The sequence below is a fragment of the Ptychodera flava genome, chromosome 8, assembly GCF_041260155.1.
Source record: "Ptychodera flava strain L36383 chromosome 8, AS_Pfla_20210202, whole genome shotgun sequence".
Taxonomy (NCBI): domain Eukaryota; kingdom Metazoa; phylum Hemichordata; class Enteropneusta; family Ptychoderidae; genus Ptychodera; species Ptychodera flava.
This window is the reverse complement of record NC_091935.1, coordinates 31,940,443-31,963,611: the sequence shown is the minus strand read 5'-3', so window position 1 is coordinate 31,963,611 and position 23,169 is coordinate 31,940,443. Positions and strand designations below refer to the sequence as shown.

The 23,169-nt window shown below is 36.7% G+C and overlaps 2 protein-coding genes across 32 annotated transcripts in view; one reads left to right on the top strand and one right to left on the bottom strand.

The window, feature by feature from the left end:
• The first annotated feature begins 26 nt into the window (after positions 1-26).
• Positions 27-10,049, top strand: LOC139139085 (aminopeptidase O-like). 2 transcript variants are annotated; one of them, XM_070707853.1, is made up of 11 exons: positions 27-988; positions 1,350-1,516; positions 2,054-2,183; positions 2,678-2,923; positions 3,696-3,882; positions 4,537-4,752; positions 5,765-5,913; positions 6,583-6,706; positions 7,124-7,219; positions 7,704-7,907; positions 8,245-10,049. In XM_070707853.1, the coding sequence occupies exons 2-11, from the start codon at positions 1,423-1,425 to the stop codon at positions 8,458-8,460; spliced, it is 1,662 nt and encodes a 553-aa protein (XP_070563954.1). In that variant the 5' UTR covers positions 27-988; positions 1,350-1,422; the 3' UTR covers positions 8,461-10,049. The 2 variants fall into 2 exon arrangements, with proteins under 2 accessions (XP_070563954.1, XP_070563953.1); XM_070707852.1 differs by lacking the exon at positions 2,054-2,183 and adding an exon at positions 1,889-2,024.
• LOC139139083 (dual specificity protein phosphatase CDC14AB-like) overlaps positions 9,254-23,169 on the bottom strand; it is a 50,156-nt gene continuing 36,240 nt past the window's right edge. For 8 of the 30 annotated variants that reach the window (XM_070707826.1, XM_070707831.1, XM_070707835.1 and 5 more), the window contains 5 exons: positions 22,741-22,758; positions 20,232-20,372; positions 18,724-18,826; positions 17,113-17,162; positions 9,254-12,957 (listed from right to left, as the gene is read on the bottom strand). In XM_070707826.1, the coding sequence (XP_070563927.1) occupies positions 12,912-12,957; positions 17,113-17,162; positions 18,724-18,826; positions 20,232-20,372; positions 22,741-22,758 (358 nt within the window). In that variant the 3' untranslated portion in view covers positions 9,254-12,911. The remainder of the gene's footprint in view (positions 12,958-17,112; positions 17,163-18,723; positions 18,827-20,231; positions 20,373-22,740; positions 22,759-23,169) is intronic. The other 22 variants (XM_070707850.1, XM_070707844.1, XM_070707832.1 and 19 more) reach the window with 6 other exon arrangements.

The window sequence follows — 23,169 nt, the reverse complement described above, 5'->3', positions numbered from 1 at the left end:
CCTGGTGTTGACCTGAGTACACGCATTTGTACATAGTGCCCTGTTGAGAACAGAGAAAGTATTCATGTAGATGCGACGATGGATCCGTGCACAGTGGATCCTGGCGGTCTGGACCCTGGCAAAGATTTGCCGTTAATGGCAAATACAGCTGATATCCTCGTAAGACACTTCATACTTGATCTTAAAGTTAGTTTCAAAGAAAAAAGGTTTGCTGGAAATATCATCCTGTTTACTGAACCCAGCAACCGAAGGAAATGTTCCATTGCCACAGAAACAGCGAAGGGGCATGATGATGTGAATACCCCTTCTGAAGACGGCTTGGTTGTCGAAGGAAATATTTCGCATCGTACAAATTGTTCGCAAAGATCACAGACTAGTATAATTGATAAGAGTGATGCACATTTGGAAGGCAATTTATCCCCAGGGACATCGAGTGAGACTCAATGCAGCAGTGTTGTCACTGGTACCGGGGGTGGGCCATCCGCATCCAATGAAAGTGAACATCGGCATTCAAGCGGTACACATTTGCATGATGTATTAAGGTCTGATGAACATTATAAAGCGAAACCATTCTGCTTTGTGCTTGATTGTTGTAATATCACAGTTCATGCTGTGGAAGAAGTTATGACAGACAAGCAACTTGAAGGTGAGACAATTCCAGAGGATGGCACTATTACGACAGAGCAACCTTTAATGGGTACGTCATGCAGCAATCGCTACCAGGGCGCCCTCGACGGCCATGGGAAGCCACATCTTCTCGAGGATATCCTTGGATTTGATGGATTTGACTGCAAAGCTAGGAACGATGCATTCTGGAATTGTAGAGACAATCCAGGAAAATCACTGAATTTTCCATTGATCCCTGGAGCATTAAAATATGGAAAGATGGAGTTTACAACGTCAAAGACTTTCCTCCAATAGTGAGAATATATTACCATAGCAACCATGAAGGGACCTCAGTAAGTTGGGCACATGACCAAGACAACAAGTAAGAATAAGTTTAGAATTAAGATGGAATCATACAAACCTCAAACTGCTTATTAGTCAATTTCTTTTCTTCTCTCTTACATTCACTAATTTTGTACAATTAATTAATGACAACATCTATTTGAGTTCTACCTTACCTATCGTCTTTGCAAGTCATTCCCAAGCATATCTCAGGATCCTGTTTCTCGACTGTCTATGGTCAAATGAACAAATTTAGAATGAACAGTAATGTGATTTTCAAATTTAATTTATTGATGATATACACATCTGCAGACATACTTATTGATCACCAACATACATCAGTATTTACAAGTGAAAAAAGAAAGTTCTTATTGTCGCTTTTGTCTCTTCTTTTGCTGTAGTCTATGTGCATTTACCCAAGGGACATGGATAAACAACCGTGCATTGTTTCCCTGCCAAGAACCACCAACTGCCATGTCCACATGGCAGGCAATCATCCATGCACCACCAGAATATGTCGTACTGATGAGTGGTGATGAGGAAGCAGTTACTAAGCAACAGGATGATGGTAGGTACAATATTCAGATCAGACATGTTTTGTCTGAAATGAAACATTTATGATTTTATCTTTTTTTCTAATAGCTCTCTTGTTTGTGATCAATGCATAAGTGAGAAATTGTCAGGCTTCAGCCAGGCAGAGAAAGCACAAGTTGTTCAGATTATTCTGAAAGCCAGCTATCAATTTTCAGCGTCAACAGGAAACATTCAAATCTGTATAAAACTTTGATCTATCTGATTATCTTAAATTTCAGCAATGAAAGGAGTTTCTTTGATCTCAAGCAATTCCCACACTCCAAACTAGTTTTAGGGTTGTATCACTTGTAGAGAATATTACAATATTGATTGCCATTCCTCCATTGCTCTTTTATGCCTCTACAAGGAAGCACAGAGTTCATCTACCATATCAATGTGCCTGCTCCCTCTTCAACATTGACTGTTGCCATCGGACAGTGGAGTAAAGTGACTATAACAGAAATTGGACAAACCCTGAACACCAACAGTAGTAGTTCTCACAGGTTAGTTATTTCTTTCCTATACATCATAGGCACTTGCAGTCATTACTATGCAGTCGATGTACCCATACCTTGTTCAATGCTTGCAATAGCTATTGGACAGTGGCGGTGTTACCGAACAAACCCAGGTTGGAATCCTGTGAAATCAGAAACAAAGCAAATGTAGGTGTGGCTCCGTTTGACTTGTTTCCATATCCAGTTTCAATTCTTGATTTATTCAACACAATCACTGTTGTCTTCTCAGTTTAGATTGTAATCTATTTTTCCATACGCTTTTTAGTTTTATGGCAGTAAAACTTGTATTAAGACAAAAATGCAAGAAAGTAGTATGAAAGACTTTTTTAAATATAGTTTAGTAAAATATTTAGACTTGCATTGCGTTGCAATGGTTTGAAGAAAAATTATATTTACCAGGTATGTGCATATGCAAATTTGTTATAGAATGACCAATCAAGTCACCCAATCAAAAATTTACTTGAAACGGCATTGGTTACAATAGTCTAACTCAGCCAATTAATCTGGCAACAGGAGTAAACTCATTCTGATCAATGTACTGAAAAGTGGATAGCTCCGTAGGTAGCCAGTCAGGAGCAGCAAGATAATTAATTTATTTCCACTCTTTGATCATAAAATTTATTGAAATATCTCTGTTTTAGGATGGAGCTGCCATTTGAATGCCAACACAACCCAAAGTGGCCATGTCGAGTACAGCGCTACGATCAGCCTACGCTGCCTTCTTGTATATATGCACCACCGTCACTCATTGAAAAGGCAGTGGATGAGTTTGGCGAATGTCTTCCAATGTACTTGGAAGCAGTCTTTGAGCTGCTTGGTCCTCATCCATTTTGTAGATTGGATGTACTCGTTGTGCCAAGGTGTTTCTCAAGTCTCGGAATGGCAAGGTAGTGTTTCAATTTTAGACTGACCATCCCTATAGTACACATTTTTCTTTAAGTTTAACTGGCATGCACTAGCTGCCTGTCACACCATGATTAGCGAGAACAATATGATATATAGGCAAGTCCATTGGACTTCATCTCAGTATGTAGCCTATTTTCCATATCTGAATGCCCAAGGTTTTTCTAGTGCTTTCTCTGAATTTCAATTCCAATTGCTAGTGAAATAAAATACTGTTAAAACAGAACAGGCAGCTGTCCACACAGTCTAGTTTGAATTGTAATTGTGTATGCTTAAGCTAACAGTGTTGTTGTACATAATAATTTCAAATGAGCAAATGACATAGCTAAAGCCCACACTTAAAATAGTAGAGTTTTTACCACATTCTTATGGTTTGGGGTTTTGCCATACTGTTTCTATGAGTGTGTGTTTTTCTATGAGTGTGTATTGAGGGAAAGTCAAGTTAATAGTCTATACATCTATGGTTCTGTGGTGCATCTTTATTTCACATCATATGTTGTTGTTTTATTTTCAGTTTAAATATGTTAATATGTTTACTAAATATATACCAAAATATCATGATTTGGCTTAATGTATCATATTCATAAACATTTGATAAACACATGAACAATAAATATTTATATCGAGAATAAATGCAACAACATTGAAATATATACTATAATTTACTATAGGCCTTCCAAGTGGTTGTAATCAGAGAAAACCATGCCTGTTACTTGTAATTTTATCATGACTGCAAATTTTTTGAACTCGTTTCAGTCCCAGCATCATATTCCTGTCACAGTCTCTGCTGTCTGGAGATCACAGCATGTGCATCCGACTTGCCCATGAAATCAGTCATTCCTGGTTTGGTCTGATCATCGGAGCCAGGGATTGGACGGAAGAGTGGATGAGTGAAGGATTTGCCACGTACATGGAAGATTTGATCCATGCTAAAGCCAAGAAGGTAACAGTGAAGATTTAAATAGTTCTTTTCAGGTCAAAGATACCTTGAATGCCAGTACAAGGTGAATGCATTTACATCGGCTGGTATCTACCGTATGTTTGATAGTTTCTCTGGCAATGATGTACAAAATATTTATTTACGAAAGCATGTATATTTTGTACAACTTAAAATTTTTCTTTTATTCTCACTATAAAAATTGGCATTTCTAGAGTAATTAGCCAAAGTTGAGTGATTGATGAAATGCTTCAATGGTAATACTTGGTTTAATATGTAACCCTGTCACCGCCATAGTTTAACCCAAACCCATTGTTTTTAATGGTGAATGTGGACCTGTTTACATGGAAATGGGGGTGAACATGAAGTATACATTGAAATATCATCAGTCGTTTACCTGGAATATCAGTTCAGACTGAAATCAAATTTCAGACTTGAAACACACTACCCACCAGTCAGTTTTACAAATGTTTCACAACATTCTAATGTATCCAATGCATTGCTAAAGATGAACTCCAATGATTTGACTGCCAGAAGTTTCTCTAAAGTTGAGACATGTATAATGAGAATTATGTTGCCAAAGAGAAAATTGTCCTGAAATGCTTGATATCAAATACACCAATCTCTGAAGGACATTTTGGATTTGTCTTTGAATAATAGTGGACTCCAGCGGAGCAGAAAGCCCATTCAGATCTGAGATCATTGTTACGGTATCGAGCACTGAAAGCTGAATTAGAAAACACAGAAGAAGAGCTTCAAACCCTGAGACCCAGGGGAGACGATACCAGGGGTAGTGAAAGCTTGGATGGTGAAGTGACATTTGTCAAGAATGGATTGAATCATGAAAAAGGATTTATGCAGGTTCACTACATCAAGGTAAGCAATGACGACCTCTCTCCAGTGAGGTCATCACTTGACCTTCCCAGATCCTACCATCATATGATGACCCAAACAATTTCTACAGTAAAATTATACTTATGCTTGGAAACCAGTTAAGAAGACCAAGTTGAAAATGTCATAAGTTACCATGATTTTGTCATTCTGCATAGAATAATCACTTTGTGCACAAAATGGGAAAATTGGGCAAATTATGAGTACACTGACCACTGTATGTTAACGCATTATTGAGATTTTCATTTGGTACCTCAAATGCATATCTATGTATTTATGGCAAGAAGAAAGAAAAGCATTATCACAAGAAAAGTAATTTCCGTTAGAAGACTGATAACCTATACTTCGACAATACACACTAATACTGATGACATGCAGCAAGCCTGACAATACATGCTGAAATTGACAATGCCCAGAGTGACATCACACACCATATGCAGGTTGACCAAACATGCCAGCGTTGTCAACGCAATTGATACCCAAGATTACAATGTGCATCCAGGCTTATAACACACACTCTGACTAACAGGTCATTTCCAAACTGACAACACACGACCCCTGCAAAGCGATGACACACTCCCAAATGCATTGCCAAACTGTCAACCAACACTCAAACGATCAACTGTCTATTATACTGATTGGCCCTAGACTATATAAGCAACATTCACTGTAACTGATCACTTATAATCAGATTAAAAACACATACCAAAATATTGTCAGGTATTTACAGCTTAGGAATAATTGGTAAATTGTTGGTTATAATTTTCTTTGAAAAATAACTCCACAGCTGTTTCAGCAGGAGGCTTATGCTTCTACTGAAATATTACCACCAGATTTTCAACTTTTCACTATCAAAAGTACTTCAAGATTTTTACTCCAAAATTGTTGAAAAGCTAGAGGGATATTGTGGTGATTATGACAAGAAACTTCCAAACAAAGTGATATAGAGAACAATTCCAGGGTACCAATGCTATTTTTTCTGTCTCTTTCTTCACAGGGTTATTTCTTGCTGAGATACCTGGCCAATCTAGTTGGTCAGAGGAACTTTGATGAAGTGATTAAACAGTATGTGTTGAAGTTTCACTGTCAGCAAGTCTTGTCTCAGGAATTATTCACTCTCTACTTTGATGCATTTCCGCATCTCAGGTAAAAATTGCTGCACTTGGGTTTTTCTCAATGTTGTTCATTTTGTTTTATTGGTTCATGGGGGGGGGGGGGGGATGGGGGTTTGAGATCAGAAATTTGATGAGAGTGATCACATAAAGATGGTGTATGCATGAAAATTTTAAAAGTGACAGTGTGATGGAAAATGATAACTTCATGATACAACCCCTTCACTCCTATTTCTAAATGTAGAGTTCCAACTCTGACATTGAAAACAATAGGGTTGTACCATACTTTGGTGGTGAAAATTCATACAGTGAAACTAAAGGGGATAAATGGTGCCTTGGTAATGTACGTCTTTTGCAGAGTGTAGGTTGCTAATCTACCTCTTTCACCGCCAGATTATTTCATAATAAATTTTGTACACCCATACAGTTTTCATTGGCAAAGTTAAACCTCCATATACAGAAACATAGATAAGAGGATAAATAGTATGGTTTGCAGTGCGTAATGTCACATCAACATGCTCACAAACCTATCATTTTCACAAAGTTTGCAGTTTGCAGTTATTGTCTTAAAGTGGCTTTCTTAAAATGAGGATGGGCTTCATGAAAGTTTAGATGATCGATGTGAAGGTAGGGTTGTTAAGAAAGCATTAACAGATGAGGTAAATGTTATGTTCCATAAAAGATGAATTTATGTGTCCCACAGGGATCAAGGTATCACCATGGAAACCATATACAAGGACTGGTTGGACCATCCAGGGATGCCCAAAGATTTGAATCCAGAGGAATTCAAACAAAGTAACTGGCTTGTTGATGAAGTCAACTCAGAGGTATGTTAAAATGAAAGTATTGACCAGAAAGAATGTATCTTGAGTAAAGATAGTGGATGCATGCAATATGAACTACAAAAGGTTTTCCACGGGAGTCTGTGACTATGTATTATCTGTGTCCAATAATTTTCAGTCTTGCTTGAAATGTGTTATTAAATTGCCTGCATTTTTTCTGTGATATACAGAAGTCAGTAAGTGTATTGTATCAATAGGCTAAAAGGTGGATGCCTTCACATTACACTTGTCTGTAGAAGAGTTTCAAAACATGAGACATGTTCACAACTCAGCCATCCACATGTTTTCACACTGATGTTTTCACACTGATCTTGCATTGAAGCACACCTTTAGAATCACGAGCTGTCCTTCATTCTTCTGGTCCATATAGCATGACAAAATTGTTCGTCCTTTTCATGACAGTTTGAGAAGTGGTTAGAAATCAACTCATTTAACCAGAAGTTGAAGAGATCACCGAGAAAGAAGATGAAATTGTCTAAAGACATAGAACACAAGAAAGTAGGTGTAAATTATTACCTTTTGAAATGTTGAAGTGATAATGATATCACCTCCATCATCACCATCATCATGATTTTTGTATAATGAATATTATCACTGTCATCCACATTATTTCAGTAAAAACCGCTTAAGAATGGACAATGAAATTTACCTAAATGCAAGTGTGATGACATTTAGATCACTTTTGTCATCCATTCCTAGGCTGTCTTTACATTAATATTGTCACTGTCATCATCATCATATCGGTACAGTTCATCATATAGTTATCATTGCAATTATCTGCACTATATACCTTGTAAGCCACACAGGCACTGTTTCAAGTGTAGGGTAGCTAACACTCTGTTGTCTTTTGGAAACAATAAACAGGAGATACTATAAAAAACCTAACCTCAAACCCTCCCCCCCCAAAAAAAAAATGAAACCGTCAAATTGGATTAGAGTGTGTGAAAGTGCTTATGTGACTTTTTACTGTAATACTTTTCAGCTGATACCAGACCAGCTTGTACTACTCCTGGAAAAGCTGCTTGAACTTGACATGATACCCGTGGCTACTCTTAATGAACTTGACCGAGTTTACAATGTCAATGACAGTAATGCAGATGTGAGGCATCGATGGTGTGAATTGCTCGTCAAACACCAACACAGACTCAGGTACAGAGATGTCAGGCAATTCCTGATAGAAGACCAGGTTAGTGCTTTCAGTCACAGCAAATCCATTTGTGTGTTCAGAACTAAGTTGTGTTCAGAAGCCAAATAATAAGCTTAATGTTCAGGCCAATTGCGCATGTACGCGCAATAACAACACTGAAACAACAAACATAAACAATAAAAAATATATCTTGGATTTGTTATTCATCATGAACAACAAAATTTGCAACTGAGGCCCCTGTGAGTAGTTTAATTAGTAAACAAACTATAAGACAAATTCAGTTCAGCAACAGTGTCTGGTTTAGACTGATCACAGCACCAGTGCAGAGGAAACTTTCAATTCTTATGTATGGTTTATCTGATGAAATTTCTTTCAGGCAATGGGTGTGTATCTGTACGGGGAGCTCATGGTTGCTGAGAAACCAAGAGAGAAAAAACTAGCCGAAGAGTGCTTCTTGGCTGTTGCCAAGGAGATGGACTTTGGGTGTCACAGGATAGTGCAAGAGATGATATATGGAGAAGCAGATGAACAGAGGTCAAAGGTCGAACATGGAGACCCTGAAACCACTGGGAATGGAACTAAAATTGTGTGATATTTCCAGAATAATCAGTGTTAATAATAATTACTGGACAAATTGACCCACTGTTCACCAATTCCAGCAAAATGTTTACCAGTAAAAGCATTTCTTGTTCATGAAAGGAATGTACTTTCTGTGAATTCCTCTCATCCCCCCAAAAAATTTCATTAAAGTAAACCTATTTAGTCTCATGAAAATCTTTTGACTATTCAAAAAATGTATTCCTAAAAAGCAAGACGACTTGATATAACTATGTTATATTAGTCAGATGAAAATGACAGTAGTCCTCTGGGATGTGCATCTGGAAATAGGAAAGAAGCGTTCTTTTATGGCCATTCTCATCATCTTGTTTTTCCTTGCCAATCAACTGTTTTCGGAGCAGGGTACATGAAGTGGTAGAAATTACAAACATACACCTGAATTTGGTGATGGAAATAGTCATGTGTCAAATATTCATGTGATACCCAGAGCTGAAGTAAAACATGTTCTTTTACAATGAAAGTTGGAATTGGAAGGTGTAGGTTTTTCAGCTTTTTTACTTTGCCACTTTACACACTCTTTCCATGATTGAATTTAAGTAAAAGTGTTGGTAATGAGTGTTAGTGAGGTTTGGTGTGAAATGGCGCCCTCACTAGTCAGGATTCGAAAATAACACAGCCTACATGTAGCAGACATCAGTACAAAGTACATCAAGCACAGTTCATAGAGGGGCTGTGTATCAAGGGATCAGTTTGTGAGAATCCAAGGTGAAATGGTGCCCTCAATAGTCTGAGCTCTGAAACAATAAACAATCAGCCATACAAAACAGTTATCTTTACTGCATTTTATTGATTTCAAGATATTAAAATATGAGTTATTGAGTAAAACACCAGTATCAAACTAGAGTTAGAAGACTGAAGAATATCAGGTCCTCTCTATCAAAAACTTCATTTGTGAATGTCAGACTGAACAGCTCATATCGTATAAAATACCCCAGAATGAGTAATTACAGAAAAATATCAGTAGTTTTGGGGAAAAAAACATAAAAATTCTTCATTTTATACACACTTTTCAGACATTTACAACACACTGAGAAAATAAAGCTCAGCTTGAGAAAAAAAAGACATCATGTCTTGTGCTATTTTACAATTGTAATATTATACAGATCTAATGAAAAAAATTACCCCTCCCTTTTTTTTTGGTCCTAATCTTCATTTATCAACAATTCATAATACTTTATACTGTGCAAGATTTATTGAAGAAAAAATCCATCAAAGCTTGCTTTCATAGTGTTATGTTTACAGAAAATATAAATCTATAGAATATACACCGTGAAATCAGTAAGAGATAGTGTGAGCCTCAATCAGACATAGTGGTACGTGTTTCATGTACAATATTTAGTGTCCTTTGAAATTTTTTAATAGCTCGTCTAGGCAAACTCAAATCGTGCATGTGACATAATTGACAACTTTTCTTCAAGCTACAGGACACTGAAAACTTGCCTTTTGCCACTGAAAACATCTATGTTTTAAAGCTCACATTTACTTTTCAATAATTTTACGGCAAAGTACGGTAGTCATGATCTAAAGATCTCGCCGAATACATCTTGGCTTTAAAATCTTCTGCAGCGCTAAAAAGGATCAATATGTATACACTTTTACACATATCCACAGGAATAAAAGAAAGAACATTTTTTTGAAAAATATAACTAGGTTTTTCACTCAAAAAGTCCATGCAAATCAAGATGCCACGTCAGTGTTTAGAAACAACTTTAGCCAAGATGCTGCCCTGTAGTGCACTGGTTACCACACTACTTCTGCAGACAATCTCAGAAGCCCATCTTTGAGGTAGAATAATCCCCTCTTCCCCCCCCCCCTCCAGTCTTCCAGCACACCCTCCCCTTCTCAATTCCCTCTTCCTGAAAAAAAAAAGGCACACGTTCTTTGCATGAACTTTCATCATGTAAATTTCAGTTTAAAAAATCACTTTCATGATTGAAAACAAGCTTGCGCTGTTATGTGAAAACAAAATCATATGAACAGATTACATGTGAGATTATTTTTTTTCCCCTATATCTTTCTTTTTTTTTCACATACAGACTTGGCACAAATCAAACTGATTCTCATTAAAAACATTAAACAGCGGTTTCAAAAAGAATGAACTTCTACATATACCAGAGTTATGGATTCAAACAAACTGTACAAAATGTACATCCAAAAATATTACAGACTTACAATGGTGAAGGTCAAAAACAAAACCTGCTGGGTCAGGATAAAATTCACTGCGGGTAATCGATGATGAAAAAACAACATCAGCAAAAAATATAACTTTGGTAAAGCTGCTGAAGCTGAGCCAGTAACTTAAAAAAAAGACTGAAACCTGGGATTGGCAATGCCAACAGATGGCTCAATTGTCCCTAAAAAAGCTACAACCTGGATGAAAGAAAAATGCATGATTTACATGTCTGGCTAAAAACAAAAATTCATCTGATCAAATACTGAATTATGAAAATAAAATTATTCACAGAAAAAAATATACAAATCTGCAGTAAAATGAGCTTTTCTTGGAAACTATCGAAGCTAGTAAACAATAGTGTGCTATTGTTCTTTTCCACTGGCCCACTACAGTTACGCTAGGGTAGTAGTTCAAGCAATATGTGATTATAACAGAAAAAACTTCAACTGTCAGAAGAGATAAACTAATGTCACAGGGCAATTGAATCACCTACACGAAGGTTAAAAATTATTTTACAACAATTCCAATCTTAAACAAATTTTCAATGAACATTATTTTGGAGGGGACTCAAATTGTTGAACACTACATACCAAACAGGTTTTACCTGATTAAAAGGTTGGTGTACAATCAAACTGTGAAGATAAAAACACCACAATACTTGAAATCTCTCATGACACGAAATCCTACTCGACTTGCTCTTTGGAGAAAAATATCTTACCGAGAAAAATGAAGTTACTGTAACCATGAATTCTGGAGAGTCTATGCTGTAACCATGAATTCTGGGGATAACAACCTTGAATCATCGAGGAAACAGCACACAAACAAACTAACACATCACTGCAAAAGAGTCCCAGGGATCAATAGCTATGTAACTGTCCCTATCTTTCTGGTCAGTAAAATAGAAATTGCCAGTAAAATGTAAACATGAAATAATTTTGTTTTTGTAAACATTAAATCACAAACCACTACATTGTAATCAACATTATCATGTAAATTGATCAACAAAAATTCATGTAAAGACAGAGTGATGATTTCACCCATTCACATCCATGATTTGGTTTCACCCGTTAGCTTACATATGGCATAGGATCAGACCATGATGCAGGGAATGGGGTGAATGCGTTACATAAAATCGGAATCCCTACACAGTCAGGAAGACAAAGAAAAGCTGTAGTGAGAATCCTAGGAAGTAAGGAATGACCGTTTGCAGTAATGGCGCCCTCTATAACACAACAGTCATGACAAATGAGAAAAGAATGAAAATCACATATATTACACAATTTTGTTTAAAAACGATAGAGATTTTAAGATTTTATTTGTGGCACTAAGTGGTGAATATTATTGCTTGTAGTTCAATATCACTTCCCATTTCTTTACGTAATCACCTCTTTACAATTGGTCTCATTAAAAACCTTTCATGTTAATTCTTTTCATCAGTACTGACAATTTTTGCCCCTTTGTTCTTTAAAATTTTTTCCGTATCACTTTGATCACACATTCCCCTCCCATAAAAGAATTCCATGATAAAATTTCAAAATCTAATCAATACATCCATTTCTTATATGTCTTCAGTAATTCAAGTGATTTTTGTACCGCCCCATCTAGCCCTTAGTTTCTTATAAAATTGTTTTTACAATTGGCCTTATGAAGCAGATAATCTAGTTTGAAATATACGTGATAAACAATACAGAAATGAGCATATTCAATTGGCATCAATTTGTTCGACCACTACAATATCCTATCTCAGACTAAACTATTTCAAGTAATCTTGCGTTCATGTAATCGTAAATGAATTCTTCCGACACAATAGCCAGCACTAAGGCTTTATACTGCGCCAGTGTAGTATAAACCACTGAAGATGATGTCCGTATACTGGTAAATTTGTACGCACAGCTGCCGATAGGATCAAATGTGCACTTTGAAATAGTTCTAGTCTATGAACGTAGCCAATATGAAAGAGTTCACTGTGGAGAAGAGCAAATACAGGCTTCAAAGGGAGTCTTGTAAACCTGGCACTGGAATTTTTTTTCTATGACCAGTATAGCTTGGTCATTTGTGAGAGCAAATCTGCCATGATCAATGCAGGGGAGCAAGTTCCATACAGTGAGTTCAACAAGACTCTTCATCTAATAGTGAATGAGGAAATGATTTCTGTAAGAGAGTTGCTGTCCCGTCTTCTGTTTTCAAATTCCTTACATCTGATTGGTGGCTGGGAACCTGCCCTTTTTTGTCTTTAAATCTTACTGAACACTTCACGACTGGACCATGGATTTATTGGTAAGCATACGTGTAGTACGACTGAAATACGAACACATTGGTGAAAGGTTAGCAAAGATTGCCTGTAGCAAGGATAGGGTCTCTTTCTGTGCGTGTCTCTTGTGTATGATGATGTAATATCAATGTTGTACGTTGCTTACAAGCCAGATGTATGTTGTATCTTCAAGTGTCTATCACATCATTATGTTCGCAAGAAATCATTCATGTTCATGGTTTTTGCCAGTGTTGAGGGATTTCATTTTTCCGTGTGAACCAAACAACACACTTTGGGCTGGAGGATACACTAGCATTTGTCAATTCAGAACCTATCCCTTGTAAGAATGCATCATAGAGTCCAAAGACAGTAACAAAACTGGCAAGAACTAGGACCATAGTTGTGCCGTACAGTAGTGTGATACCTTCACCAATATGAGCATGTCTTCAAAAGTGTGACAATCCTTTCTTGCTAATTTCTTGGAGATGAAATGCTATATTCAACAATAGTTACTGCGATATCTCTGAGACAACAAACCCCTACTTTTTAAAAAAAATCACAGCTGTTGATCTCTAACCACATTTTGCATCCTGGGTATAGTAAGCTGCAGACATAGTTTGTCTATTTTTGCGCTGATATTTACTGTTGCTGTTTGCAGTTGCAGCCGGCCCCCGATATGTGATGTGGTAATACACCAAAGTATCAGTTTTGTCATTCTTGTTTAAAATAGGCCAAGTTCACTTGAATTTCATGCCAACAACATTCCCAAAATTTCCATTTGTCTTGTGAAACATTTTGGATATGGGCATATTAACGACAGAAATGTGACATTGTTTGAAATTAGCAGAGTTCATTTGAATTTCATGCCGTCAACACTAATTTTTGGTATAGCATGGTTCACTTCCAATGATTTCTGGTGTTAAACTTTATCTCAGAGCAGTGATGACTTCACAACATTTGAATTTTGGTTGTTTGTTTATTTTCAATCTTGAATAGGATAGCGCAGGATTGATCCAAAGCACATGCACTGTGTTGACCGATATCAAATTTGTATGTTGTATTCCCTGCTTGAAACTCTGAACATAAAATAAATATCACAAAGCTGCTAAAATGTTAGTGTATAGAACATTAAAGTCAGATCAGCCACTCCAAACTGAAAGTCACCGTACAAACCAAGCATGTCTGATGATGAACTTGGAAACAAGACCATGCAGAGATATGCAATTGTGAACCCCATGCTATGATGTTTAAAGATATGTATGATTACAAAACTGTGCATGCAGTACAATCATAATTGGGGATGCTATCATCTTTGAGAAACAAAAAGATGAAGATTGTGAGATATCAAGACATCATATAAATACTTCACAGCATTCACCATCTTGTAAGACAGATCAGTGTCAAACCAAAGCCTCAGAGTAACTTGTGTGGTCATTTTATGGTTTCAAAGCATCCACGGTCACATTATGGTAACACTTGCTCCAAGTCTGTGGGTGTGTAAATACCAAAACAGAGTCAATTGAAGGAATAAACTTCAGCATATTGTCACATTAGTTATAGGCTGTTGCATAGAATGCTTGGCCAGCCGAGAAAAGCCAAACGATCAGGGCCAGTCTATGATTTTATGTACAAATGTACTGTAACCAGGCTGAGACAACATCAGAAAATGTTACTGTAGTTTTTTTAAATGCAAATACACAATTTCATACTGAAAAGTCACCCCATCAGCATAGAGATAGAAAAATTCTTAGAAAATCTTCAGTGTTGTTGTGACATTTGCTAAAGTAGTTGAGGCATGACCACACAAAACTGACACACAAGTCACTGGGGCAGCGATTTGGCCAAACTCTCTATCTTACACTGCATACACACTGTCGATGCAAACAACACACCAAAATGCCAAACAGACACATGTACATGATCTCCACACTGCAAGTTGATGGTACATTCAACATGCATATCTATGGATACCTATTGGAGAAATGGTGAAGGACGCTATCTGGTGACAAGATAACGATTAGAGTGAAGTGTAGTAGAAATATATCTGTAAAAAAAAGATGACAATGTATAGAGACTTGGTCATCGTGTGGAAGACTTAAATGTTACATCAAGAATATCCTTCATTCTACAACCATTTGCATTCAGTGAGCCCATGATTAAAGGCCCAATAGCTGTATCTTTTAGCATTATTTTTGTGATTTTACTTCCAAACTGAACCAAGTTCATGGGAATGAACTCATTCAGGGGTGTTTATACAGGTAGAATAAACTGTCCACTGGGACTGCATGTGCAATTTTGAGCAAGATAAATAATAAATGTTTGCCCAAACATAAAATGGCGCCCTCATGCAAGTTAAGCAAAAACATTGTATGTCATGAATATATGCATTTGAATCTTCACAGAAACGACAGAGTAGTCCAATATAATACATAGTGCTGAAAGTTTTCCACTGGGACATCATATGCTTTGTAATATTACCAGATTTTTAAAATGGCGGGAAATCAAAATAACGGTTAAAATTCAAATTTAGTTGTCCAATTTTTCAGTAGTAAAGGACTATATCCTTTAAATTTGTAGAATTTAAAGAAATCAGAGCCTTTTTCAGGTAAACAAATTTTAAGAGTTACAGCTACAGGGACTTTAAAGTAACTTTATAGAATAAATTAGCTTTTTAACTTTTGCCAAATAGAGTTGTGACTAGTAATATCAGTTATACAGTGTCTGAACATGACTGAAACTTGTAATAGGAAGATGGAGTAAATATCTGGTAGCATTTATGTTACTATTGTTTTTCTTCATTAAAAATTTTTTCTGCCGCTTTCTCCTGACTGAAGTATGCTTTGGTAGCTGCCATGAAAAGAGCCTGGTGCTACTCTCCTTGTAGATAAGATACATACAGGAAATACTTCGATGATATCTTTCCTGCAGTGGTGTGTAACAGAAGTTAATGTATACAGGAAATTATGTCATTCCAGCATTCAAAAGTTATGACTGCACTCGCTTGAGCAGACATTTGAAAATCGTCATGTTTCTTTCAATAGGGGAAAAAAATTGTGAAAAAAGTCTCACATGAAAAGACATCGCCAAAATGATATTTTAAGATGAAAACTTTGTCCCTATACTTGGGTAAGAAACCAGCAAAGGGGACCAGCAAAGGGGAACTATCTGTGTAATGATGAGATAGTCTGTTAACCCTTTGAGTGCCAAAGTCAATTTTTATCACCTCTATAAAATATAGCTTGAAAATTTTGCCAAAGTTTTGATAAAGAACTGTAGCAAATGAAACGTCATGTCCATTTGGTCCAAAATTATCAAACAAATACAGAAAAATTCATAAAAATTGGTAAAATGCTGTACTTAAACTTTTGACAGGAAAAAATTACAGCACTCAAAGGATTAAATTTACAATTTATACATTTATAACACATATCTGAGTCTAGTCATTACACTGAATACACAACAATACTTCATAGGGAGGAGGAGGAAGAAATGTATGCAAATGAATCAAAAATGACATCTAATATATTACAGGTGAAAACACACGTAAATTATTCAGTGCTTCCTCATGTAACGTTCTTGTACTCCATTCCTTAATATGGAAGGAAAGCTCACTGGATACAAATGGTTGTCGGGAATGAAATTCAGAAATCAGTGAATGCTAGTCCTCTGTGGGTAAAATCCATGCAGATGTGTGTTTGTATTCAGTGGCAAATTCATGCAAAGGATTTCCAGCTCATTCCATGGGTTAACCATTCCCGTTCTGTCAAATTTACATACAATTTCATTCTTGCTGTAAGTAACTGATGTATGGTTTAGCTTCTTCTAAACAATGACCAAATCACAGATTTGTTAATGTGGACTGACGATACAGAAATATGAGACAGCAACAACAGAGGCCCAGTTCTGAATATAAGAGCTTGATGTTAGTGTAAGATGAAGCGTCAATGCACTGAGCACTGCTGTCGCGTGCGCGTGCACTGCGTGATCAGAGAACTACCCCCTCTGGAGCTTGGCGTTCAAACGGTCAATACCTCGTGGCAAAAGGCACAGTTGTAGTACGCTGCCTAGGCAGAACAATATAAACACATCACACGCATGTGAGTTATCCAAACAGATGGGTGAAGGGGACAGTCACTGATGGGTAAAAACACAGAGAGACAGATAATGGAGCAGTCTAGGGAAGGGAAGGGAAGGGAACTCACCGACGATCTTGATACAAATAATCATATTCCCCATAAAGATCTTGAATTACCTAATGATATAAATTAGATTAGTTTGTGATTCGGCTTGGTATATATTTGTACTTTTATCCATTTCCATGGCTACGAAAGATTATGATATCATTATCATTGTGATCATCATTATCATCAGTCTGTGTGTATGATTACATTCATTCTTGCTAGAGATGGTATAAATATAACGTTTTGAAAACTTTGACAGGTACATTATACAATTATCAAATGGTTGGTGCTTTCGCTTGCAATAATTTACAACATTCTGAAATAATGGTTCACCGTTCAAAATGCTCTTATCAAATATTTTATGTAAACTCTGAATTAACATGATGTCTGACATTAAGTTTTGAGATGGCAATGAATCTCTGTGTTCATTTTACAATGCAGGGACCTTTTCACAGAGTTTGAAAAGGTGTGATGTGTTTTTTTTTGTCAATATAGTGGCTTTTAACTTAAAAGAGTGATGGAAACATGGTGATTTAATTTTGTGGTTAGATGTTACTAGCAACTTTTAAAACTCTCACATATTAGTGGTTAACCAATGTTAATTCAAATTATCATAGTGGAGTTTTAACTAGGTGCTGTTAATTTCTCAGAATACAGACATTCTGTTTTTGAAGGGTGAAAAGAAATCCGAACAGAGTCTGGAATTGATGAAGACAGAAGTTTATGATGATTTAAGATGTTTACGGTGTATGTAAGTGCATTATAGAAAGACCTGCCGTTAACTGAACATGCTGTGAAGGGTTGTCAGTCCCAAGAAGGCCAATGTATTTTCAAGACATCTTCCTTTGACCCTTATTACTTTGACCAAATACTTTGCCAAACACATCTGCCAAACACATCTCAATGCCTTCACACAGTAAAGTCAACATTTTCCCAGTACATGCAATCTATAGTATGTCTCACATACATTCACGTCATCAAGGAATATAATTATGTTCAACCAAAACTTTACAAGTTTTAGAGTTATATTTTTGAGCACCTGCTGCAGTTTTCTACACAAAAAGGAGCGCTGTAACCTACTGGCATATCATTCACACCAAGAACCGAACTATATGATCTATGAGAGGTGACTACTCATGCTCTGTACTGTCTTATGAGTGAAGGTAATTTTTGTGATGCGCTTTGCGCCACAGTTAGAGAGCTTGTGTTGTTTTTAATGTAACACTGCAAAAGATCCGATAGTTCCCTTTTTACTTCACCAGGAGATTGTTGGGTTGTCAAGGGATGGCATCGACCACAGAGTGGGGAAAACTTCAAGTGATGGAAGACTGTCCCTCACCAAGGGTAGGGTGGGATCAGTAAGAGAGGTACAGTAGAGATTTGGCAGTAATATAACAGTGTGAGTTCAAAGTGGCTTTGTGATTAATCAGCATGCATTACAACGTCACGATAAAGCAATGCGGCCAAAAAACAAAAAATTCACAGTTAATGTATTAGTATGAGCGGCATCACACCACGGCAAAATCAAAGCAAGACTTTGTGATGCAGAAACCTTCAGGTTAAAAACAAGTAACAAAACTTAATGAAATGAAAAAAAAAACATAGTTATGAGGAATATAGTTAAGAACTTACTGGTGTAGACCTAGTGTGATATTTGACTGGAACAGCTGTTGGGGAACTGTATGCACTGTCTGTGTTGACAGAGGAATTATATTCTTTGCTAAGCCGCAATGAGCTGAATGAGAAGAAGAAGAGAGAGAAAGAAGATACAAAAAAGAAGACAAAAATAATACAATAATATGATATAATGGCAACGAGAAACAATGGATCAGGTTGATAAACACGTTTTAATGTGTAACGTGAAGTGTGTATGTACCATGAAACCCGACGCAGTACAGCTGAGACAGTAAGGGTGGATCATGAGAGTGGTAATATGTGAGACAAGCCGCATAACCCCTTCACCTTGAGTGTGATCACCGATTTGGAAACTTAGTAGTTGCCAAGGAAATGATCGGAGTAAGAGGTGTGCTGGTTATACCGAAATACATGTGCTCAAACGTCTTATAAAAATTTCTCTCTCAGTCAAGCATGCAAAGCAAGCAAGCATTACTCCTAGAATTCACCTCAGATATTTTGCTTTTAGAAATTAAGATTTTTCTATAAGACACAGAATTACTGCAGAAGGGCCTTTAACACCATGTACACTCATCTAAAATGTAATAGTACTTGCTGTAAGAGTTTAACTTTTGCAATTTCACTCATTTATTGCTAGCTTCACACTCCATATACCGCCAGCAATACTGTAAAGCACACGGCACACAATAATGTCCACAATAGGCTTTTTCTAACTTTTCATGACCAACGACTTTACTTTTAAAGGACCAAAGTTACCATTTTTTGGCATTACTGTCATCAACTGTATTTTAGTTTAGAAGTCAGTTGTGTTGGTTAGAACCTTGCATGTCAATAGAGTGAATGACAAATATTTTCCTCATCAAAGACAGGTCAGATGGAGAAACTGCCAGAAATTAGGTGCTGATTAGAAAAACGCGTCCTTTCACAAGATGTAAACCATGTGATATGGTATACAATTGCCATTTTTGATGTCATGGTCTATTTTCAGAAGATGCTTCATAACACACACAGTCGATACTGACCGGTGACTTTGTCCACTGAATATTTTGAAAAGCTTTCACAATCTCCACTAGAGAACTAAAACTGAACTTTGGTCTGACATTAACTTTACTTTTGTAGATAATTACACTTTAAATTTGTCCATAATGGTTATATTCACATTCCATTTTACACTATCAAAGTTCATTTAGAAACAAAGTTCTAACTCCAGCAATAAATTTTTACTTCATTTGCAATTACACAGCTTAAATTTATTTTTAAATTTTTTTCAAATCAAATCTAAAACCAATATTCAATTCATTAATTCTGTGCCTGTGGTATAGCAAGGAGTTTGAGACGGTCAGTATATTCTGGGCAACCTAATACAGCCATTTTGGGGGAGGCATTCTGGGTAATATATAGCAGTAACCCTGAACACTGCATCCTGATAACTTGTCGTAAAAACCGCAGCCTACACCGACGCCCAAAGATGCCCGAATGCAAACAGGGGCCAGAGCTATCCTTACCTTCTGAGTGCAGCGTTACTGGCGCCGCCATGACTGTGTCGAGTAGATCTCTTCGAGGTACCGACATGTACACCAGTACTGGTCACTTTGGAAGACTTGAGAGGTGACATGGTGCTCTGCGTCGCTGTGGAGGCTGTCAATCTGTGAGTGTGAATCAAGTGGTACATAATGTCAATATACTTTCATATACTTTCAATATCTTTTATAAAATAACACATGACTGGATATCCCTTTGAAAGCATATGTAAGCCCAGTGTACCTGGGTGAGTTTTATTCCTACTGCGCTAACAAAGCCCCACATGATTGCTTGTATACCACAAGTAAATGGGCAAAATGATGTTCACAGCACACAAAGCAAACAAAGGAAATTATCGAAAAATTCCCCACCACAGCATATCATACCAGATGAAGCAAGCTAATCTTAGCAGCTACAGCCACTGCTAGACACCAGTAACACTATAACTAAACACCAGCACACACAGTTCCCAACTTCAAACCTAGCATGTTTTCTCTCTCTTGTTTAAAATGTAGACAGATTTAAATGTTAACACAAATTCCCCGCCACAAGGAAAACAAGGTTGATAAGATTTTAACTACTTTGCTGACATGAACAAGCTCGTCGATGGTAACAAAATAATGGGTACTAGTATATTGCAGGCTGCATGATTATTGGGACTGAGGCATGGGTTATGAGAACAAGGCAATGTTGTTACACATACAGCCCTTTTCCACCAAAAGCAACCAGTTACCAGGTCCAGCCACTGATAATTGGGTCAACAAATAAAGAAGCAGTGAAAAAGTTTACGATAGCGATGATGGATGGCAAGGCTTGAGGGATGCGTACGACGAAAAGCACTAACTGATATTAATGATGATACTCAAAGATAAAGCTGTAATGGTGTTTTCGTCATAATTGTTTACACTATAAGCATATCACAAATTACTAATGTTTACAGCAGTGAGAAGGAGTGGATAAAAATACTGTACATTATGGATAAAATGAGCGCAGCATGAAAGAAAACCCCCGAGATGATTGAAAAGTCAACCCTTTCCTACTCAGTACACATTCACGCATTCAACTGTACCACCGGTAAAGGGGGTTTGGGGAGTCACATGGGTTGAACCAAGAGATGATACTGGACCAAGAGATGGTGTTGAAAGTGGTATTGTAATCTCAGTGAAGAAATTAATATTTACAGTTTCTGTAATGCCCTAACAACAGTTTTGACGCAATGTCAGAATTATGCTTCAGCCAGCTGAGCAGTGTCTTGGAACTCTATTAACTGATTTCTTAAACAAGGAATACACTTGTCAGCTGTGTTTAAATTATCATTAGACAAACTCCTTGATTCATGATATCGGCATAACAAGAAATCAGTTTTTTGGCACTCTAAGCGGTCACAATACTGTCATTAAATCATAAGATTGATCATTTTCGATTATTCATTCAATACACTCATCCACTAACCCATTCAATATTTTATGACATACGCAATGTTGAACATATAACTAACGTATCACATGGAATTCCTTGGAAAACTTCACACAGTTTCCCAAAGACATGGCCATTACAAAACATTTGTAAATTCTGGTTTCTCTTTTACCAGCATGTCACTGAACACATCAATAAGTGCTTTATTGAAATAGTGTACCACACACAAAATTGAAGGTGCAAGAGTTTAATTGTAAAAGTATCAGTATCACAGACTCAAGGGATTAAACAAATTCAAGATGACATTCACATATATGACTATGTCACAAAAAAGATATAACGCTACTAATCCGGGGAAAGTTGGCCTAATTGTTGATAACTAACATTAGAGACAGGAAAAAAAGCAGAAAACCCAGCTGTCATGTGTTAATTATTTTGATACTCTGTGTGAATGACATGTTGCTAAAGCCTTCCCTTGCTGGAAATGGCAGCCTAAGGCTAGTGTTAGATTATGGTGAAACTATCAAAATATGAATCAACATGCAGGTTTTCTCCTCCTATCCATTATACATAGATTCACCTGTACCATAGCATATAGCAGAACTGTACAATTATTTGACTTTGATGTGGAATGAAAGCTATACCAAGATATAACACTGCACACCTATAAAGCTCCCGAGTTTCTCAAATATCCAAACAGAGATATTTTTTATCTTATTAAAAAGTAAACATTCATAAGAACTATGACCATTCTCATGACCTTTGACTTTTCATCCCATAATACCATACGGTTTACACTTCATTTGCATATTTGCTTATCAATGGAAAGTTCTAGATACACCCTGTGACCATTTTATTTTTATTGGCAGCAACAGAAAACTTTCTCTCTAGTTGTTGTATTGATTTGCCTTTCTCATATGAACATGAAGCATGTTTCAGATTTGCAGATTTTATTCTGAGTTGAAATGTTCTTTGCGGTTCTTGTAAGGAAAGACTAGGTCAAGGGTGAGAAGATGAGAAACAAAGAAGTAAAATGGGGTGAGAGGTGAAAGGTCACATGAATATTCATGTGCTTACTTTTTGGATGCTCTGGTCCTGGTGGATCAACAGCAAAGGTGATTTGGTTTTTTTGTGTGTTTTGTTTCAGGAAAGGAAGAGGAGGAAATGTTAACTCTTTTGATGTGAAAAATAGACAAACTGGCAGTCGTACATGGTGATTGCAACACAGCCATATGCAGCAAAGTGTCGTGTGGACCAACTCATAAAACTGATCCCATATGGCAATAATTAATCGTAAATATTGACTTTTTCTTTTTCAAACAATGTAAGTCATGCTATTATGTATAAAATACCACTCTGCATAAATTAAGTAAGTTGACTTTGAAGTACTCTTAGGTTGTACAATTTTTGCATGCTCCAAGTCTGTTTGAGCAATTCAAAACGAAGTATTAAAACTTTGAAAATAAAAGTACAAGTTTGAACAAACTTCTGACTGAACTTTTGACT